This window comes from Pogoniulus pusillus, chromosome 16, assembly GCF_015220805.1.
Source record: "Pogoniulus pusillus isolate bPogPus1 chromosome 16, bPogPus1.pri, whole genome shotgun sequence".
Lineage (NCBI taxonomy): Eukaryota > Metazoa > Chordata > Aves > Piciformes > Lybiidae > Pogoniulus > Pogoniulus pusillus.
In genome coordinates, this window is record NC_087279.1 from 13,311,896 (window position 1) to 13,334,260 (window position 22,365).

Genomic DNA, 22,365 nt, shown 5'->3' on the forward strand with positions numbered 1-22,365 from the left:
CTGGGTCACGCTGCACAGCCTCAGCATGGAAGTCACACTCCAGATGTTCCTGTGCTGCAGGTAGCCCAAGAGCCACATGTTGATCACTGATGCACTGAGTCTACCAACTGAAGTATGTGCCTGCAGAGATGACAGAAAGACAGCCTTGCAGAGCTGCTATTTGCTGTTTAAATTCAAAAGAAAAAAAAACAGATCCCCAAACATTGCCTTTTCAATGGATAATGAGCATGAAAAGCCATGTTTTCTTGTTATTTTAAGGCTAACTACCCTATTTTGATGAAGTGACTTTAGGCCAGTCAACCACAGCATAGCAGAAATTTGAGCAAGCTAACACTGCCTACAACCTGCACTTAAAAACCCTAAATGATGATAAGCTATCCACTTCAAAACCCATTAGACCAAGCTGACTCACAGAAGCAGAAAAGTGACTGTATCAACATAGTATCTCCATCTATCTTTATAGCAGATGTCAGACAGCTTCTCAGGAAAAGCTGTGCTGAACTCAAGTTGATACTCTTTTTGCTACCATCCACAAAGCTGCAGTCTGCCATATTTGTAAGGGCACTACTGCAAAGATGATCCTTCAGAGTCAGGTGGTCCTTCATCACATCAAGCTGAAACCAGTGGCAACAGAAGCTTTCTGTCACAGATGCTACACTCTGCTGATCAGCTTACAGGCTATGTACCAGCCCCAGGAAAAGCCAGGCAGGCCACCTTTGCGAAGATCACCTGAGCTCCTTAGGCACTCTGAACAGTGGCAACACTCCCAAGAACAGAACTACATTTAAAACAGAATCTACATTTAAAAACAGAAGCATGACAATACAACATACTGCCTTACTCCAACCACCACAGATGCCTGAAAAGTTCCTTACCAGACATTATCACCAAGAAGACTCACTGCCTACAGGTTCCTTCAGCAATGAAATTCTAAGGTGGTTCATTCATCTGAACTAGGGACACATTCAGCCACCAAATGAAAAATATGTCAACTGTGACTTCCAAAAGGCAGGCTTTCAACTGACCAAGGTCTTTGAATATTCAGTTGTAAGGCCCAAGCACATTCTAGCCAGTCTACCCTGCCACAGCAGGTGCAAAAACCAAGTATCCAATACCCACACCTACAGACAGCACTTTGAAATCCTGCCCACAAACAAGCAGAGAAACTGAACCCAGTTTGCTCTAGCTTCTTACTTATCCTACCCACCCTGGTGCAGTCTGAAGTTTGGGACATATCCAGGTAGGCTTCTCAAGCCTGGATTTGCTCAGCACAGGCACATTCAGCACAAGGTGGAGCTCACTGAGAATGCCTGCAGTCTCTCAGCTAGAACAAACAGAAATGTTTCAAACTGTAAATGCAGCCCATGCTGTACAGAGCAGCAGCAGGACAGCAGCAAAGGATCAGCTGACAGCCAATTCAGCCAAGGCAGAGATGCATGCTGCATCTCAAAGACTGAGCCCTTTCCTTTTCACACACTGAAGCACAGCATTTGTATCCAGCTGGACCTGATTCGACAGATTCATTTCACTCACCAACTCTGAAGAGGCTGAGGAGCCCAAGTAGGTATTTTTGTATTGGCACTACCCAAAGCAGGTTCCTCTGCTACCAGCTAACACAAGCCTTGTGAACAGAGAGCAACAATGATACCATGGTCTTCATATCATGGCATGAAGGAGAAAATCAGGATGTTGTTTGGGGTCTTTTTTTCAATCCTTTTGAGGTTTTCATGCCAAGGTCTCCATTTTACAGTCAAGGAAAGGCAGGACTGCAGAAGGCAGATGATTGGGCATTTTTATGAGTACCCTACATACAAATAGCCAGAATTCTGTTTGACACTCCTTTTAGAAAGCTGACAAACAGTTTGATGAGCTCAAACTCACCCTTCTTCATTAAAACAGGATAGAGACTGCAATGCTCAGAGATAGGCTGTGGGCCCTAAGCACCCACCTGGACTTCGGTCTAGTTCAAACACAACAGTGACACCATCTGAAGCTGTGTTAGGAAGGTGGTAAGGCTGCTGCTACGGAACCCTCTGTGCAGCTTTGAAAGCTGACAGTGGTAAACACTGTGGGGTCCTTCAGGGAAAGCTTTGCCCTTTACATCTTAACAAAAGAGGGAAATACTTGGAAACTTTCCTGTAACAACCAGGCTACAGCTTGCACTTACCACTACCTAAGCGCCAGTATGTCTGAAAGGAAATGTGCACCCAAGTGAGGAAGAACTGAATTGCCCCAGACTGAAATAGTTTCTAGTTTTGGAAGAGAAGATTAAATCACCCCCCACTACTGTCTGCAAGAATGACCAGGAAACCCTCACAGACTAAGCTACAGCCACCTTTAACCTAACAGCACTCTGTATCTTGTGGTGAACCAGCCACTGCTGATCAAAATTCTAATGGATTTGAAACAACTTTGCAAAAATACAGAAAATATGCATGGGCTTTGTGGCAGCCTGGGTACTCATGAGCATCACAGCTACAGACACCCATGACCCCACCTGACTTGCCTGCAAGGTAAACCCAGTGGAATCCTGGAGACAGGCACTAATGACTCTGCTGCAGAGGTTTCACTTAGTGAGAGCTGAAGTGTGCAGTTTATCCAGCACAACTCAACCCATGTATTTGCCACCAAATCTCTGCTTACAGCATCTGCACGTTGAAGTGCTGGGAGCATGGCAAGAAGCAGCTGAGCAGTAAAGGAAGAATAGATGAGCAGTTTTGGAATACAATACAGCTCTCAGCGACAAAGGGAAAACAGAAGTGATTTATTTATAGCAGCCACTTAAAGACAGCACAGTGCAACTACTTGGGGGAAGGGGAAAATTAATCAGCTGTCATTCCAGAGGTCTCTCACTGAGCCTTCTACAAAAGCTGTTCTGGCTAAGCCGCATTCTGGCCACCTAGCATCATGCTGAACCAGGGGCTGCAGGGCAAGTATTAACTACACAACACACACATCCGTAGTAAAACAACAGACAACTCAAACAAATGCCATTTTGCTTTCCAAGTAAGTCATATGCAGAAGGCATGTTGGCAAGACAAACATCTCCCTGGATTTTAGACCTACTAGTAAGTAGGATTCTTAGAATTTAATCCTGAGGAAATTTTTTTTTCTTCAATTCATTTCTCTCCAGTGGAAGTGTGCAGGGAAGCTAACCTAAGTTCTACCTTTAAGTCCCTAAAAGCCAGTTTTCACAGTGTATCTGTTTCAGGATTGGTTGGCTGCTTTTTATTTGGTTGGTTTTTTTTTTTTAAAGAGAATGTAGTTAACTGAATTTAAGTCTCTGGAAAGACAGTATTCCCTTTAAGCAACACACATATCCAGTGTATTCAATTCAGTACAGACATCCAATGCATTCAAATTCATGAAGAGCAACAAAATTTAGTATCTTAGCTGAAAACTCCCCTAGAAACAGAGGAGCAGAAAATTCCCAAAGATGGTGTACACTGTTTATTTGGATCTCAATTCTAATAATCCAAGAGAGAGGGGAACACCACCAAAAGCCTTCTGGTTTAGAGAGTCATCTTCATCACAGGTTAATTGATACTTTAAGTGTGTTTTCAGAGAGCAACAGTGACATCCAGTGGAAGCATATTGGCCTCAAGGTAAGCTCCACAGGAAGGCCAGGATGAAGCATATGGTGCCAGACTGGAGGACTCGCTGAAACTGAGAAGTGACTTCATTTCTCCCTACTACACACAGAACATCATTCACAGAGCACAGCTCTTCAAGCACAAGCACATTTCTCTAGGGTAGAAAAGCATTCCTCCCCTAAGACAATACTGAAGTTTCTGGAGCACTCACATCCTTCAGGACTCGCAGTACTCCAAGACCAGCAGAGAGTAGCAACTAGAAATAGGATAAGACTTAAATTTGCTTAGTGAAACAATTTATCCCTGCTTACCTCTTATTTCGGGATTCAAGTTGGAATTAGAGAAGGGAAAGAGAGGGAGAAACAAAGAAGTGAGATGAAAAGAGCATAACTTCCCTTTTATTTTTACTTCACATCCAAAAGTATTTTGGGTTAGATATGGAAGAGGCCAGAAGCAATTCACACAGAAGCCTTCTCCCTATTGGTACTACTGAAAATATGCCATGAAAACATGAAAACTTGACACCTCTACAGCAATGCCTGTGTATTGCCATAAGCAATAAATATTAAGTCTGTGATAACCCAAATAAAAAATAAGATTTAATAAGTACAACTCAAAGCCCTTTAAATCCCAAGGTCTTGTGCCAAAGTCTAACTGAACCACTGGCAGAGGCAGGCGGCTGGAAGGTTTGTGTTTTCAGTGAAGCAGCATCACACCATCCAGCTCTGCTGACCATGGTGCAGAAAAGAAAGAAACAGAGGTAATAGCTAATGGCATCCTACTTATTTAAACGTGGATAAAACCAGCCCAGCCTCATACAGGAGGCTGCAGTTGGACTGAAATTTGTATTTGCTTGCAGAAATACTAGCATCCTGCCCGTGCAAGTGACACTTTGGCTATCTCCAGCCAAGAGCAGGTCCTCACTCTGCTCCTGCCTGCCAGAAGAGATAAGATGTTCTCTTCCCATGTTTCAGAGACCTTGCTCTTTGGATGTCTGCTGATCCACTTACTCCTGTACTCTGTGTCACTTTCAAACCACAACATACATTAGCACCGTGATTTCAATGTAACTCCAAGCATCTACACAAGACAGGTAAGAGCTAATGGTAGCCTTTGACACTTCAGTTTTCTCTTTTCCTTATTTGCTTATGCATTTTATCTCCCTTAACCAATTTTCTCTTCACATCAGTGCTGGTGTTTTTTTGAGAGGCGTGAAGAGATCTTCCAGAATTTAGTAAGAGACAAAGTCTTCTGGAGAAGAGAAGACTAGGAGATCTTATCAATGTATACAAATATCTAAGGAGTGGGTGTCAAGTGGATGGAGCCAATCTTTTTTCAGTGGTCAACAGCAATGAGACAAGGAGCAGCAGAGACCAACTGGACCATAGAAGGTTTCACCTCAACATGAGGAGAAACTTCTTTACAGCAAGGCTGATGGAGCACTGGAACAGTCTACCCAGAGAGGCTGGAGTCTCATTCCAAAACCAGCTTGGATGCATTCCTGTGCAAACTACCCTAGGTGATGCTGTCTTGGCAGGGAGGTTGGACTCAATCTCCAACCTCTAAAGTTCTGTGATTCTGTGAAATTAAGCTCTGTCATACAGGTGATGCTCAATTTGCTATCCTAACACTGCTACTAGAGAGTAACAACAGCAGAAGTCTAAGGAAAGGTGTGTGGAAATGAGCCATTAGAGGAACAAAACACTAAATACAAGAACCACTGGTAAGAAAATTCCTCAAGAATTGAAGCAACTCTTCCCTGGCCCCATGTAAGGTTGCTCTTGGGAAAAACTCCCAAGAAAAAAAAGTAGCTAAACAGTGAAACAAAGTGTTTATCCTCAACTTTGGGTTATCCAGCTACTGGTTGGGTTTTTGGATTTTGTTTTGTTCTTTACACCAAAATGGACAGTCTCCAAGATAAGACACTGCACACTGACATCCTGAAGTGTGAAAACCAGCTCCAGCTTGTTTTCTTCACCAGAATCATTTGCCCCTAGTGAGACAGGTATATAGATGCTGTGTAACACAGACACAGTAACAGACCTAGGCAGGCACATGATACATAATGCTTATTATATATAGGTATGTAAGCACATGCAGCCACACACCTCATAACATCCCCATTTGTCATTACTCTTGCTTAAAGTTTGAACTGTAGCAGAAAAGGCTGACATCTTAGCTGAAGCTTTTAAACTTTTTTATTATCTTTGTCTCAAAGCTGACACAGAATAGCAGCTTGGAAAAAAAATATAAATCTTGCCTCCCTTTCTTCTCTTTGAATTATGACTCAAGCATTAAACCAAGCCACATACAGCAGCAATCTAAGTGGGTGAATTTACATTAATTAGCTTCAGATGCTGAACTTAAAAGGTAATTTTTATTCTGACCAATAATGACTTGTCAGGACTTGCCTTATTGTTCCAGTGCCATAAAGAACAAATCTATTCACTGTAAAATGACAGAAATGAAAAGCTGATCCTCTTATTTCTGCTAAAAAGTCTTGTCAAACCAGAACACAAGGAAAAACAGTTGTAGCAACACAGCTACTCCCATCCACTAACAGGCAAAGCTGTTGCGGTAATTCAGAGCTTCTTGGAAAGCCAAGCTGAGGGCAGCCTCTTCCTCTCTCTTAGGTCCTCCATCAAGATCAGAAACAATGCACACAAAATGTTAAGGCACAAAACCAGATAGTACAAGTTTTCATTTATCATACGCACCCTTCTTTCCTTACATTGACCACATCAAGAGAAAAACAAAGCAAAGAGATCCAAGAAAAGAGCAACAAGGCAGGGACAAAGCACATTAGCTTGTGAAAAATTCAGCTTCACACAGCAACAAAAAACAAGTGAAACAACCAAACAAAAACCCTGAAGGAGTATTAGAGGGTTGGCCATTAACAGAGGCTTCCTAGCATGTATTCCAAAAAGGAGCTCTACTACTGGTTGCTTGTGAGATAGACACTATAAAGTGACAGAAAATCATTTATTTCACTCTGATGCAGCTTCACAGTGAAATTAAGATGCAGAAGATCCCAAGATGAAGAAATCTGGTATTGCCACTAGACCTCACTCTCCAGTGAATTAAAGCCAGACTCTAGAGTTCACTCAGCCTTTTCAGTAACTTAAAACCATGAGGTTACCCCTTTGGAAGCTACCCACAAAACAGATGATGCAACACTGATCCTTTTCTGCCTGATCTTCTAGGCTGGAACCAAGCTATTTGTATCAGGGTGAAGTTCAGATGGGCCTGTGAACGCACAATGCAAGTCCAAGTTTTTGTCTCTCACACAAAAGATGTGTTTATTAATGAATGGGCAGTGTGCTCTTCCCAGCCCACGTTAGCCAGAGTTCCTACTGACCATCCTATCACAATGAGAACTATTTTCTGAGAGTCTGAAGATGCTGAACCATACAAGATCATAGAAGCATTCTCGACTAGCCAGGCTTGCTTACCACAATAGACCCCTTAGTCAACTAAGTATCTGCCACCTCTGGAGGTCAGAGTTAATCCCACTCTAAACCTCTGGTATTCAGCAAGATAAGTGAAGACACCAAGGGAGAGCTTCTTACACAGAAAGAGCTTCCAGCTGCTCTTGTAAAAAGCAGGATATGAATGATGAAATAAAATGTCATAAGTTTACAAGCACAGCCTTTTCAGGCAGAAGCCAAAGCATATATCCAGCTTTGTCCACATGAGTCAAAGGCCAGAAGTGAAAGAAAGCTTTTACTCTGTTCTTGTTGAGCCACAGTCTCTCTGGAAAGTATTCCAAGGTTACAATACAACACATGAGAAAGCTTCCTTCAAAGAAAGGACAGTGAAAGTTGGGTAGCTATGGGTAACCACCTGCAACTGCACTGCTTATGAAGGATGTCAGTTAGGAGCTCCTGAGCATCTTGTGATCAGTCACAGCAAGACTCCTTCCCACCCCATCAAGCAGGGAGGAGAGCAATGGAAACATCACCCCATTGTTCTTTTAAATAAATAATCCACCTACCTAGTCCAAGAGGAAGACAAATCATGTACCAGGCAAAACCTTCCTGGGATGGGAATGCATTCTCAGAAGAACAAGGTGACAGGTAGATCAGGAAAGAGAATCATTTTGCAGACCACATTTTTCCTGGAGGCTGAAGGCTGAACCCCCTGCCACTGAATACAGGACTCTTCCACTCTTCCCTCACAACACTTCAAAATAAATAAATAGAGAGGGGTGGAGGAGGTGCAAATGACAACAGATATTCACATCCAGTTGTGAAGAGTTGCAGCTCTGTGGAAGAACAGAACTGGTTCCTGGGAGAAGATTTCACAGCAAGTAAAACAAAAAAGGAAAATCTGTACAAAAATATTAATGGATGCCAAAATTGGAGATAGTTACCAATTTGGAAGTCAAAAGGTCAGAAAGAGAAAAGGCACATCTGGCATATGCATAACCCAAAAGGAATTTATTTACACAAGGAACAAGCGGCTGACAGAATCAACTGCTGTGGTCAGCATGGAGACCATGGCTGAGACAGGAGGCACTCAAGGTCACCAAACAAAACAGAGCCAGCAAAGGAGGGAAGTGGAGTCAGCTTTGGAAGTTCAGTCACAGGCCTCAGTCAGCTTTATCATCAGATCATGGGTTTTTTGAATTGGTTACCAATTATATTAAATGGAACAGTTTCTTCAGTGGCAGTATTTCCAAAACAAGCATAGTCCAATGCCTGGAGAAAATGTCAAACCCAGGTTTGCCTAAGAGGCCTAAAGTGCCTGTCTTAACCAAAAGACGCATCTGAAGTGTCACAGGCTACTCATTTTGCTGAAGTGCTGCTCTTCCCTGCTCTTCCCAAACTTCACTTTGTGAAGTCTGCTATCAGATCAGCTTTCAAATTCAGTAGCTTCAGAGTTGAGAACCATTTAATTTCAAAGGAGCTAAAGACAGTTAAAATATTTGTGCACTTGAATTTCCAAGCAACAGAAAGACTTCTCGGCAAGAGACTGACAGGGGACAACTCTGCACCTCTACTCAGGTCCCCCAGATTGCTCTACCAAGGGATTACCTGCTGCTGAGTCTGTTTGCAAATCCACTCACATGGGCAGACATCTCAGGGTTCTGCCTGGACCTGAAAACCTAAGCTGCATATATTTGAGTTACATGATGGCAGAATTCACTACTGAAGCAGCAAGAGAAACCCTTCCCCACAACGTGCAAGCTTATGTTCTGCTGTACCTGCTGCCACTCTCACCAGGATACCCTTTGAGTGCTCAAACTGTGCAATTTCACTGCCTTTTGGGCAGCTAAGCTCCCACTCCTCTTGATCAAGACAGCTTTGCTTCCAACATACTGCAACACAAACAAGCATTAAAGCATCTTTCTTTAGTAGGTGCTTCGCAGAGGCTTAGACTAAAATCTCCTCATCAGTCTCCTCCCTCACAAAGTAGTGTTTTGCACAATTACAACATGCCTAGAGAAGGATTATTTGAGTAAGGAATTTTTCACAGGATCACAGGATGTTAGTGGTTGGAAGGGACCCAAGGAGATAATCGAAACCAACTCCCCTGCCAGAGCAGGACAATGCTATCTAACACAGATCACAGAGGAACACATCCAGACAGGCCTTGAAAGTCTTCAGAGAAGGAGACTCCACGACCTCTCTGGGGAGCCTGTTCCAGTGCTCTGTGGCCCTTACAGTAAAGAAGTTCCCCCTTGTGTTGAGGCTCTTTTGCTGCAACTAACACCCTTTGCTCCTTGTCCTATCTCAGGGAGCAAGTGAGTGGAGCCTGTCTGCCTAGTTTCCACAATAGGGCATAAAAACCTGTTACCACCAGAGCTTATCCTGTGATGCTTTTATTCAGGATTTTCAGTGTACAAGCCTACCTAAACACCCAGGCATTTGCTAACTCTCCACGTGACATCAGCTGTCCAGCATTTTCTCGTAACACTTGACCATACATAGTCTTCTTGGAATTAGTCAACAATAGCAGCAAATCTGTCACATAATGAAACAAGTGTTCTTGCCTACTCACGTCAGCTGTAACCACATGTACGAAGCTTTCCTTGTATTTGGGGAAAAAAAAACATACCACCAACCCCCAGAAACAAAACACTATCTGCCCTCTGAACAAAGTGTATGATGAATGTTTTCCTAACATACCAGGGCTGTGAACATGGCCCGAGATCTGATCCTACACAACTCTTCATATAGATAGATCTTTAGCTTGTTACCGACCCCAGGACAAGCCTAAGAGCTCCTCTTTATGCAAGCACACACAAAAGCAATCATTTTCCTTCTGAATTTCCTTTAGGTCCTCAGCACTAATGATTACAGATTAAAACACAAATTTATTCCCACCCCTTAGATTTTAGATCACAGTAATCACAAATCCTTATAAGATCATGACACAGAACTGTAAGACTTCATTTCCTCCCAGTTTCATACAAGGGCTTGCTTGCCCTTAACTTCAGTCTTCAAGGCAATTAGGCAACACTTAAGAGCAATAACCATCAGTTTAGGTTTAAGAGTAAGCATTTATTTCAGAGCTACTAGAATTGTGATTTAACACTAAGTCTCACACTGACAACAACAGATACTTAGAAATATGTCTGACAGTTTTAGTGCTTTAATCACAATTTCCTTTCTATGCTTTTACACCATAGTCATGATTGCAATTCCCACTCATTGTGAGTTTATCATCTGCATTAAGTCCTTGCACAGTGCAGTTTCACTTCCAAAAGAAAACTGCACTTCCCAGGCCCTACATATTTACAGAAAACACGAGCAGGTGGGCAGAACAACTTTGAAGTTCAAGCCTGTAGTTGCAAACAACCTCAATACTCTGACTCATAATGAACTTTAACCAACTACCTGAGAAAATAGCATCTTCTACAGGCTCTAGTCTCCCACTACCCAGGAAACTGAACATTCTTTTAGAGTAAGTTTGTTTTCAAGCTCACCTTGACAATATTTCATGCCTCTTTTATCCCATAGGTGATTTAGGATTATTTTTTCCTTCTATTCATTTTGATGACAAGCTAGTTTTGATGTCTGTGTGCAGTTATTCTTTCATAGTACTTTAATGTTAGTCTTAATCTCCCCATGAGAACCAGATACTGAACAGAGTGGTTTTATACAGACACTGTTTTGATTAGTATTTGTGTTCCCACAATATTTAAGAGACAATTATACACCACACAGGGGAGCACAAGCTCTCATGGCAAAAATATTCTATCCAACTTTAGTATAGAGTGCAAACAGATATATGATGCATCAAGAATAGTGTTCATGTGTTTTAGGGGTAGCAAATCCACATTATAACCTACATAACTGTTTTAAATGTAGTTACACCCCCCAAAACATCTGCAAAATCTGCTAGAAGCATCTCTCTGGCACACTAACAGCACTGGAGAAAGATGAAGTAGCTTTGCCTTTTGTTCAAGGAAAAAAGTGACACTGACATGAAATCAAGAGCCACAGGAGGCAGTTTCAAGTTTGATTTTGGTGGGGAAAAGTAGCTGATCAACTACACTTCATAATGAAAAGGCAAAACAAGAAGGAATTGAATATACAGCAAAACTTAGCTCTTGCAGTAAGTTGTAGCAGTGATAGTACTCTTCAAGAGCCTGGCATAATACATTTCTAAAAGAGAAAAATCATGAAATTCACTTGAAAGAAAAGAGTAAACTGCAATGAATGGGCAAGTTAGCACAGAGCCAGGATTTCCATGCTCAGGTCTACTTAAAATAACAAACCAAGCTTTTGTCAGAGATAACTGTTTCTGTTTAACAGCAAAGACCAATTTCATACCAATTCTAAATTTAAACTTAACCTGTAGTAATTTAAACAAGCTCTCAGACTACATTGTTTATTCTTACAGTTGCTGAAGTTAGAAAGGGAACTGCTTTAATACTAAAGTGCTGTATTCCTACCAAGCTAACATACACTAATCATATTTTGCATTTCCGTTCTCCTTAAGCATAGTGAGCTCTTAAGTAGAGACCAGATTTAGACTCTGGCACATAACATGATTGCTCTTGTAACAGGCAGCCTTGATACAGCTGATAGCACTCAAAATATTTAGACTATATTGGTTTTGGCAACCCCAGTCAGTCTGAAATGAAACAGGAATTGCAAGACCACCCCTTCACAGCAGGACAGAGCTGCATCATATTTTCAAGGTAATACAACATTCTTAACAGCATGAAAGAGAAATGCATCAACAGACTTGGTCAAATTGCTCTTCTTTACTTGTGCCAGCTAGTACCCCTGATCTTGACTGAAGCCACCATCACCTCTGCTTTTTAGCCATGAATAACTCTACTAGTAGGGAAAAGGCTTAATCTACAAATCTCTGGCTTGGGAGCCAATTTGGCAGATCTAGTGGAAGCATCATTTGTACTACTCAGACCAAAATATAATGTTGCATTTCCCAAGGAGTAAATAGGAAGTCACATGCTTTCAAGTTGCAGAAAGTACTGAATAAGAACTCTCCATGATTTCTGAAGGCTGACCTACCAGAGTGTGACAGGCCTCATCCACACTATCACCAATCTTCTGTGTTTTCAGCACATCTACTGCATCAAAGTTAGTCTTCCACACCATCACCTGCAGAATAAAGTTATCTTTAGTAAACATTTTCCATCTCTGTTTGCTTAAAGGTCAATTTTGTCAGCACATCAGAGAAGTCAGCAGATGCACACCAAGTTTACCTAAGACAGCTGTGCCATTGATTAAATTAAGGATGTTATTTGTAAAGATGTGACTGAATAGACATAGCATAACAGTTCTCAAGGAGTAAAAGGACCTCTTCCCACATCCTTTGTGTCAGGAACATTATGAAACTAGAGCAACCTAGAGAACTTCAAAGTAACATGCAGAAAACACCATTAAAACCACATGTATTTTAAAATACCATGCTTAGCATTACAGTACTTATCAGTCACATCCTAAACAACTAGTCACTGGTTTATCATGAGATTTGTTCACAGGAAAAAGAGCTAGCATTTTCAGACTACTATTAGAGATCTTGAGCTAGTTTTTTAGTTGAATATCAAATTTAAATCCCACTTACAGGTATCTTCTCTCTGCAATGCAGTATTTATTTCAGAAGAGAGGCCTCTAACATATAAACCACTTCAACATATCAAGAGCATGAACTAAAGTCCTCAGCAGTGACTCTGAAAGTCTAAAAAGGTTTAGCAATTACTTCAGAAGTTTGAAAGTCTTTCAAGTGTCCAGAGAATTCATCTTGGGTATCAGAAATATTAGTGCTTATTCGTTGCATATGCATCTTCATCCCTGCTTTGCACGAAATTGAAACATTTTGCTTTTATAGTTGCATAGTTAACCAATGAGGTCATTGTACTGTGTCAGAGAAAGAAAGTGACGCTCTTCTGTTGCATAGATTGTCTCTTCACAGCTACAAAGGTGCTACTGCAACAAAGATGGGCACTGACATCTAGTCTAGTCTGGGAATTAAGAGGTATGCAAAACAGCTCCATGAAGACTGATGACAGAAAGAGGGACACTTAGTCAGATTACCACTTTGAGCTGAAGTCTGTTCATATCATCAGCAGGGCGACTCACGCTAAGCTAAAACAAGCATATTTGCAGCACAGGGTGCAAATGGCACCTCCTACTTCCAAGCAGGGTCACCCAAGAAGCCTGTTTGCAGTTCAGTAATTAAGAAATGTTTCCTTAAACAAGCTACATGTCTAAATTACCACACAGAAGAATATTTTTTGACTTGTAGAGATGCTCTTGATTATTACTTCTCATCATTCTCTTGGATTCAAAAGCTAGTATTCAGCAAGATCTATTCCACTGAAACAGCTTCTCGTACATACACAACTGGCAAAGTAAGACTAATGCTCTTTATCATGCATACATGCATTTTATGCTCCAAGTTTCCAAACACAAAAGGAAGCACTGCCTACATTGTCATACACAGATGTGAGAGGAGAGAGGTAGTGTCTTCACGGGAGCTAGGCACAGGAAAGCCAACAGTAACCCTTCTCAGCACACCTGCACAGAAACACAATCTCAAGCTACAAAGTCATTTAACAGCCCGTGCCATGAATGTACCTTTACAAAACACCTTTCTAGGCTATGCCTAGAAATGCAAAAATAAAACTACTGATGTTTTCTATTGAAATAAGTAGCAATGAATCGTGATACAACTGCAACTTTCAGCTACATCAAGGCTTTTTAAGAGAAGTATCAGCTAAAAGGTTTATTTATTACTCATTTTAGATAAGCATTCAGAGCAAACCTTAGAGACTAATTTTATAACACAAAAAAAAATTGGATGCACCTCTTCAAATCAGTCTGCTTGAAGTCCTAAGCAAAAAGCGGTCTCGAGGGAAATTAAGAAGCTACAGCAGCTACCTTGGCAAATGTACAAAACAGACGTAAAGCACAGCAGCTCATGAAAGTAGTCAGAAGCTACAGCTATAGGAATGGTTTCCTCCTTGACAGTATTGAACTGAAAAACATACATTATGCAGAGAACCCAGCAAGTGACTTCAGCATAGTCTCCGCATACTGAGGACATTTTTGCTTCGGTCCACTGATGGTAGAAAGCAAAACCCAACAGCTTTTAAAGAAACAATAATCTGAATTATAGCACAGAATTAGAAGTAAAGGGAAGAGATCTTCCCTCTCACCCCAACTGCTTCACCCACAAGACTCCTTTACCAGAAGACATCCAGGCTCTCAATCCCAATGTAGATAAAGGTCAGCAGAGAAAAGTCCAATTTTGACCAAAAAACCTGTGCAATTGCAGCAGTAGCACTGCTTTGCACCAGGCTCCTATCACTAAACACACTTGCTGACTATACTCAGCTCCAATCACACTGAAACCACCTGTTGTCAGTTACTGGCTATAGCTTAACTAATAGCATCTTAGATGAGATACAGGAAAGACCTGCAGGAGGAGGAGAGCACCAAAGAATACAAAATACAGAGCCCTGAAGACTAGTGGAGCTTGGAAGAGTATTTAGGGGAAGCATACCTGCCTGCTTCCCTTATCTTAATGCTTGTCTCAGAAATAGCCAGTGCCAGAACAAGGGGATAATTCATCAGCACAGCCTGTGACATTCAAGGTATCTCAATGCTGCCATTCACACACTTTTAAACTCCCCAGCAGCAGATGCCTCAGAAAAGAATACAAGGGCCATACTCAGGGTAACGTTTCTCTGTTGTACATACCCATTCCCATATAATCCATCTCAAGTACTTCCTCAGCAAGAAAAGTCTATGTTTAGTATCTCTCACTATTTTTCATGTTTGTTCCTTCTTTGAAAGCAGTAAGATGTCAAGAAAACAGTAACAAGACACAAACCTATCAAATTAGTCAGATACCTGCTCATCAGAACTTCCAGAGGCAAATAAGTCTCCAGCTCTCGAAAATGCTACACAGGTAGCTGGCCCCTGCAAAGAGATTGAGGAGTTGGGTTAACAAAATAAAAGCAAAAGGCATCAAAGCATCCTAAACCTCCATTCATTACAGCTTTACAAGGCATTTCTCATTTGATATCAGCAATCTAAAGGCAAAATTCAAAAAGCTCTTCTCTGCCAGGTAAGCAGGTCACAATTAACACAGTAAATGTCAGTAAACTGCACATTTCCTACATTTCTGCCCCCAGATTAAGGCACCCTCTTTTCAATATCTGTGACATTAAGAGAGCAGAGCAAACCAAGGTTTACAGCTTCAGGTTTTGCCTTGTTCCCTCTCGTTCTCTCTTCCATTTAGAATTAGACATTTCTAAACCTCCTGTTTATTTACTAAAAGCAGCGAAGTGCAGCCCTCCATGAGCCACCTGATGCAAAGGAGTTTTAAACACACAGATGCAAGCAGTAGCAGCAAAAGGCATGTTGAGAAAGACCGTTAGGTTTAAAATGTCCCCGATATTGACAATTCTAAGGATTCAGGAATCATAAACCATGGCTCATTAAAAAAAATAAGTTTTTATTAAAAGCAAAATTAATGAGTGATGGATCCAGCTTTCAGGTTTCAATTGCCAAGCCCTCAGGACCCACATTTTCTAAGGTCCTCCTCACACTATGAATACTAGAACTATGACAAGGAGACTGCACTAAGCTAATATTTTCATATAATCATAGAACTCCAGGGGCTAGAACTTCAAATATTACCAAGAATCTTGAAGACACTGACACCAAAAGGCAGCAAATTTCATGGAGCACTGCACACATCAGAGTCACCACAGAAAATAGGATCTTCTCTGCACATGCTTCCTGATAGCATTTCTTTGAAAACATGTAGCTGTCACTAAGAAACAGCACAAAACACAGGACTGATGATAAAAATAACCAACAGGTAGGGCTATGGGCAGGGAGTGATAAAAAAAACAATCAGTTCTATCTCACAGCAAAAGGGGAGGAAGGAAGTTTGGTTGGTCAGGGTTGGTTTTGTTTTTTTTTGAGGGTTGTTTTCTGGGTTTGTTACTTTCGTTCAAGTTATCTTTGGAGGGGTTTTTGGTCTGTTTGTTGTTGCTGTTTGTTTCTTTCTACAGTCATTCCCATACTCTCCTGTATATTTCTAGGATATTGCACACAAACTTCTGTCTGCAGAAGACCTGAGGCTTACATCTCTTGCTTACTTCACCAGGACATAACTTCAAAATGTGCTTGATCAAGCAAAAACCAACAGCACTCAACTTGCCTCAATTTAGCCAAGGTGAGAAGTATTTTTAAGGCAAGGAATCTGTCCAAGCAGACTAACTGAAGGCGTAAGATTCAGTATTCAGAGCTGAATCCAATTACTCATTTTATCTGAGACTTGGCAATCAAGAATGCCACAAAGTTTTCAGCACAGGAAGAAGAAAAAGCCAAGGCTACCTGAGGCATACTCATACTCTTTAAATACCAACTCAAGGTCAACACAGGGACAACACAGAAAAGTATCAGAAACAAAAACAGAATCACTGCTTCTGCTTTGAGACATTTTAAATGGTGTCAACTATTAAAGCAGTGCTTGAGTGAAAACATGTATTCCACCACTTGCATCTCTTTTCATACCGTTTCCAGCCTCTCAGAAAATATACAAAAGGACAGGCATGGGAAGAATGAGGCAGGCACACTGAGATGCAGTTAAACAGAGCTGGGGAATTGCTACTTATGTTTGAGCACAGGCACAACACACAAACTGTTCTGCTCAGAATAAACAGCTGAGAATATAGATGGTGAAGTTTTATGTCAGCTACTAAACACATTCCTTTGCAGACTGCCCTAAGCCTGAGCTTTTGGTCCAATCTGAAATAGGCAGAGGCGAGAATGAACATTTCCAGAGGCTGCCTATGGCCAGGTTTGCTGGGCAAAGCAAGTTGAACTACTGATAGGCTAACAAAACACCCAAGCCACAACCAGAAAACTCCACAATACACACATACAACTCCTGACAGAAGTGGAGTTACTCTCTTTCAAGTAAGATCATCTGTCTTAGAAGGAAGTACAAAGTTTCTCACCCTGTATCAAGGTGGAAGGCTAGACTACTCTATTAAGACTTTACATCTTCCCACAGTCATCACATGGAAATATCACATCCAAACCAGTTTATTTCTGGTTTCCCTTCTTTCTCTTCTTTGGGAAAGTGAACTCATCATTATAAATCCTGAAGGCAGACAAATACACAAATACTGGAATAAGTATCCAACTCTCACTGTAACTTGTGTCTGACAGTCCTGTGTGCTTTGAAACACGCTGGCACAGGTTATACTGGCAACACTGGAGTCCTGGTTTGGTCCCTGTCAGTGGGAAGAGCTTTACCTTCCCTAAAACATGTGAAGATATTTCCATATTATCGTTTCATCTGCCATGATTTCCAAAGGTTTTGAGGCCTTCTAACAACGAAATCTCACTCAGGAGAACTTGCCAGGAATAATCTAGTAGCAGCAGTTTCAAAATGCATGCACAGATACAGGTGTGCCTAAGTTTGTTCAACTCACACAGCAGTAAGCAGTACAGATATTTCACACCAAAGACTCTGCCATCAATCAGCCGAGACAAAGCCTGCTTCTGCCTTCTACTCCCACCCACCTTTCCCAGCAGTTCAGCTCTCCAAACAGTCAGAAATTGAGAGTCTCTTTAAAAAACAGACAATTAGGCAGTAAGGAAGGACAGAAATAAGCACATAGCCAGAATGCCATACAGTGGTGAATACTGCTCAAAGATAACACAGCTGAGGACCCCTGAACTCTGGAGTAATAAACCAGTCACACACAGAAGCATTCAGGCTGAAGAAGACCCTCAGGATCACCAACTCCAGCTGATAACTCTACAAGGTTCACTCTAAACCATATCCCCAAGCACCACATCCAAACGACCTTCAAGCACATCCAGGGTTGGTGACTCAATCACTTCCTTGGGCAGCCCAGTCCAATGCCTGACCACTCTTTCTGTGAAAAAAATGTTTCCTAATATCCACTCTAAACATACCCAGTCACAGCTTGAGGCCATTCCCCCTTGTTCTATCACTAATTACCTCTAGGAAGAGGCCAGTCATAGTTTGGAGTGTGGAAAAAACTATTAAGACAAAATGTTCAGGAACAAGCACACATGAGGAATACTGGAGAAGAGCAATGCTTCACAGAATTACTTTTATCAGTCTAAATATTTCAGTGTATTTAGACAAAATTTAGTACAACACAACTTACATCAAAACAGGCAATGAACTGACTCCAGAGTCATGGCATTCTAAAGGGAAAAAGCACGAGTTCAACAGAACATATTCCTCCCAAAATAGAAAATGATATCAAAGACTGAATGTGCCTTTATAAATTTAAAGGAAGGGAACAAACAAGTCTACAGACACAACATCCTCCACAGATCTGTGGACATAAAGTGAAAAGCAGTTTTGTTACATACACTAAGAACATTCTTCCCAGATAGAACAGGCTTGCTACAGCTACATATAAACAATAGTTTGCCAAATACTCTCTCAATTTAATATAAACACACAAACCAAAAAGCTACACTTGCCAGCAACCAGACGCAGTCTAACTCCCATTTGTTCCAATTGAGCACAGCAGAGATGCAACAGATTTCTGATGCAGCCCCACACAACAGGAACACAGCTGAATCTGGGTCTTCCCTCAGATTTATCCCCTACCCTCCCACCCTCATCCCTGCCCTTTAAGCTGTTTGCACTATGTGTCCAAAAGCAGCAGTTGCACATTCTTCTGTACAAGTTGTAAGGAAAAAAATTAAGTTTATTTTCCATGCAACTAGAATATGTAGGATGCAGTAACCAAGTAAGCATCTAAAGGGCTATTTTATTCCTCTTGTAGAAGGATATAAATGACCTTCTGTTAGTATTTCCCCAAGAGATTCAGAAGTTTCAGTCCTGCATCCTCATTGTGCTAGGTGCTGCCCATAAGCACTAGTGCCCAAATTCCTGCAGCTTCTTGCCTTGGATTAAGCAGCAAGTTACAGAAAGAAGGGACCAGACAATAGGATACACTAAATCAATAGTAAGGGACATTTCTATTTAGCCCCCAGTAGCCAGCATTGTGAGGCCCACCAAACTTCTGTACATGTCAAATAAAGTTTGAAATTATGATTATAATTTTGGCAATACTGGGATAGAGCTGCAGAAAGTTTCAGGGGAAAGCACAAAAGAGAGCAAGAAGTCATCTACTAGAAATGTTGAGTGGGAAGAATATTGCCATTAATCAATATTAAACTCATTTCCTCTAGTGAAAGAGTACTGGGGTGGAGATAAGCTCCAGGGACCCTTGCAATGGACAGATGTTAGCACATTGGCTGTGGAAAAGAAACCGAAAACAATGAAGAGGAAGACAAACAGAGCAAGTGATAAGAGACTCAAATCTAGTCCTTTGCAGCAGTATTCCCAAGACACAAGATTCAGGCAAGGTCTAAAATCCAAGCCATGATTGCTGAAACACCAGGTGACATCCCATTTCTACATTCCTTGGTAGGTAAAAAGAGAGACACAGCACATCACACAAACTACTTGATGTGCAGACTAACTCTGAGAGATAGAGATCACACCTTCTTGTTTTACCACCTCCTACAGGAGAGGCTAGGGATCATTCAGCCTTTATTGCCCTAGCAATTCACAGGCTGAACATTACATGTGGCCTCAGAAGGCACAACCCCAAAAGGCTTGCTGGCATTCAGCACCTACTGAGATCGGATTCAAAGCCAAGACACAAATTATCACACTGAATGATGGGCAGGATGCCAACAGCATCAGTAAGAGATAAGGAGACATCAGGAAAAGCATCTCTGAACACAAAGCTTTGAAAGGTGGAGCTAAAAATAGAGCCCCCTGAAATAAATACTTGAGAGAAAGGCCAAGAGTTTAGTTTGCAGAAGTGGAAATAAGCCTGGAGCAGTCCTACCTGCATGCAGGCAGCAGATGAATGTGCACGTTCTAGAAATAATGATCAGTAAAGCCCTCTCAAGCACCATTTCCTTCCCATAGAACAGCTGGAGGACAGAAGACAATTTCAACAGCAGCAGAACCAACACGAACAGTCAATTTAAGTCAAGAGAGGCCAGACTTGCAAGCTTCAGCTACAGACCAACATTTTGACTTCAGCGTAACAGAAAGACCAAGAGCCAGGCTGGAGAGGATCCAGGTATAAACCATAAACCAGAGGAGAACAGTTTAATGATGCACACTCTGCACAATGAAAGGGGCAGCATAGAAGGAGGTAGCTGGAGAGATAAGTGAGGTCAACTGGATACCAGTACATTTTTTTACTTTTCAGATCCTGAAATGCATTGCAGAGAAAAGCCAGGTAGGACAGTAAGGGAGGTGCCACAAGCTGGAACAAGGTGCTCTCACCCTTTCCTCATAAGGGGGATGTTCCACACCTTTAATCATCTTTGTGGCTCTGCACTGGACTCTTGAAAGAGTATTTGGGTGAAAAGAGCAGATTCATAGAAGCTTCACAATGTGGGTGATAACTTACAGAAGAGAAAGGGAAAGGAAGTGGGAATCCAAGAGAATGGCACAGGGGATGGATGGCAATGGCAACAAGGGATGTTTTCATGCAGAATACCTCTGACAAGAAGTCAAAGGTTCTCAGGCTCCTGAGCTTTGGAAAAAAAAAAAATCCTGTGTTACTGCACAGAGTAGGACTGTCCTATCCACGTTTTCCTTGACCAGGGAGAAAGAGCTGCAACTAACCTACAGAAAACATAATCTGGCATGTTATAACTGAAGTCTCAGTAGCTTTAACTCCTGAAAGTTCCAGTTTAAAGGAAGATAGAAGGGAAGAACAGAGCATCTTTTAATACTTAGGAATGCTAACCTAAAGTCAATTGCTTGTTAGCAATTTTCTCCCTTTGCTGGTTCAGTTCTGAAATGCTCTCGCATCCTTCAAAGTGGTCTGCATCTAGGTACAGCTAGCAGCAGACTTACGGTAAGAAGAGCCTGCTTGTTTGCTGTGCACCTGCTCAGATCATCTTGCTGCTTGGCCAGCCAGCAAAGCAAAGAGCACTTACGCCACCCAGGTAGGTAGAATGCAGGTACTTCACGGCTGAAGTCAAGGCTGCCTGGAGAATCATAACTTTGCATTTTCTATCTTCCTATTTATAAACATAACCATGCAGATGTTTTATAAATATTTACTGAGAGCTTCCATTCCACAAAGGAAGTCAGTCTGGAAATGCTCTAATCAAACAGCTCCAAAGGGCAGACAAGCTCTGTATACATACCTGCTCTCCTCCAGCAGCTCTCCGGAGGTGGCTTATGGGCCCCAAAACATTCTGATCCTCAACAATGATTCAGTGCCAGAGATGGACCTACATACCAACTCAGTGTCTCATCTGTATGGAATTAGGCAAGAGTACCTCGCAGCTTGATGCACTACAGAACTAAAATATGCAGCACAATACAGAATGATATTTTGCAGCTGCAAGATGTCAGCTCCAAGCTGTACTCCTGTCTCTAACAACCCTTCTGCTACAAGGGGGCCAGCTACATTACAATTAAAGACAGCTATGTAAACTTGGCAATCTTCCCTGTGTAAACTACAGTTAATCAGCTGCTAACAAATTCCTGGCACTGCAGCAGTTGCGTCAAAGTATGCCTAAAGGACCTTAAGGGAATTTTTCCCCCCGCTTCAAGTGTCCACTCGCATGCAGCCTACCCAGAACAACGTAACAGCAGTCAGCCATCAAAAGAGGAACAAAGCGTCAACCAGCACGTTCACCCAGACAGTGTCAACTCAGGAATGTCTTCAGAACAGGCTGTTCATTTGGTGGCTAACCTATAGTACCCATCTAAAAAGGCAAATCCACTTAATGACCAAAAATAATCCACACCCGCTTCGTTTTTAGCCACTTGGAGATACTGGCAGAAACAACGATGAGAATGGAGGGGAAAAGCAGCCCTCAGTATTAAGCAGCCTGGGTTTAGCAATGAGCAAAGCAGGACAGAGAGAAACAGCTGGTGCAGGACTCCATTCCAGCAGCTTCTGATGAAAGCAGGGCCTGCTGGTTGCTTACCACAAATGATGGACAGGTTGTTATACACTTTTAGTGGAGAAGTGAGGCATCTGTGACATCAGGCATTAAAAGGAACCAACCCACAACACTCCAGCACATGTCAACATAGGGAACAGCAGCCAGGGCTGTGCTAGGACTGGTTCTATAGCCAACTCAGTGCAGCACCTTCAGTGACAACCAGAAAGCACTACCAGCAACTTTTACACTTCTATTTTTTTTCCCCAAATGGAGTTGTAATCTCATAATGGTAGCTACCCTTCATCTGTGCCAATGTCAAAGCACTTCCAATGCTTTGTTAA

General features: G+C 41.8%; 1 protein-coding gene across 4 annotated transcripts in view; it reads right to left on the reverse strand.

The window, feature by feature from the left end:
* Nucleotides 1-22,365, reverse strand: part of POC1A (POC1 centriolar protein A) — a 78,018-nt gene that overhangs the window by 15,809 nt on the left and 39,844 nt on the right. For all 4 annotated transcript variants that reach the window (XM_064156585.1, XM_064156587.1, XM_064156584.1 and 1 more), the window contains 2 exons: nt 14,930-14,998; nt 12,083-12,172 (listed from right to left, as the gene is read on the reverse strand). In XM_064156585.1, coding sequence (XP_064012655.1) covers nt 12,083-12,172; nt 14,930-14,998 — 159 coding nt within the window. The remainder of the gene's footprint in view (nt 1-12,082; nt 12,173-14,929; nt 14,999-22,365) is intronic.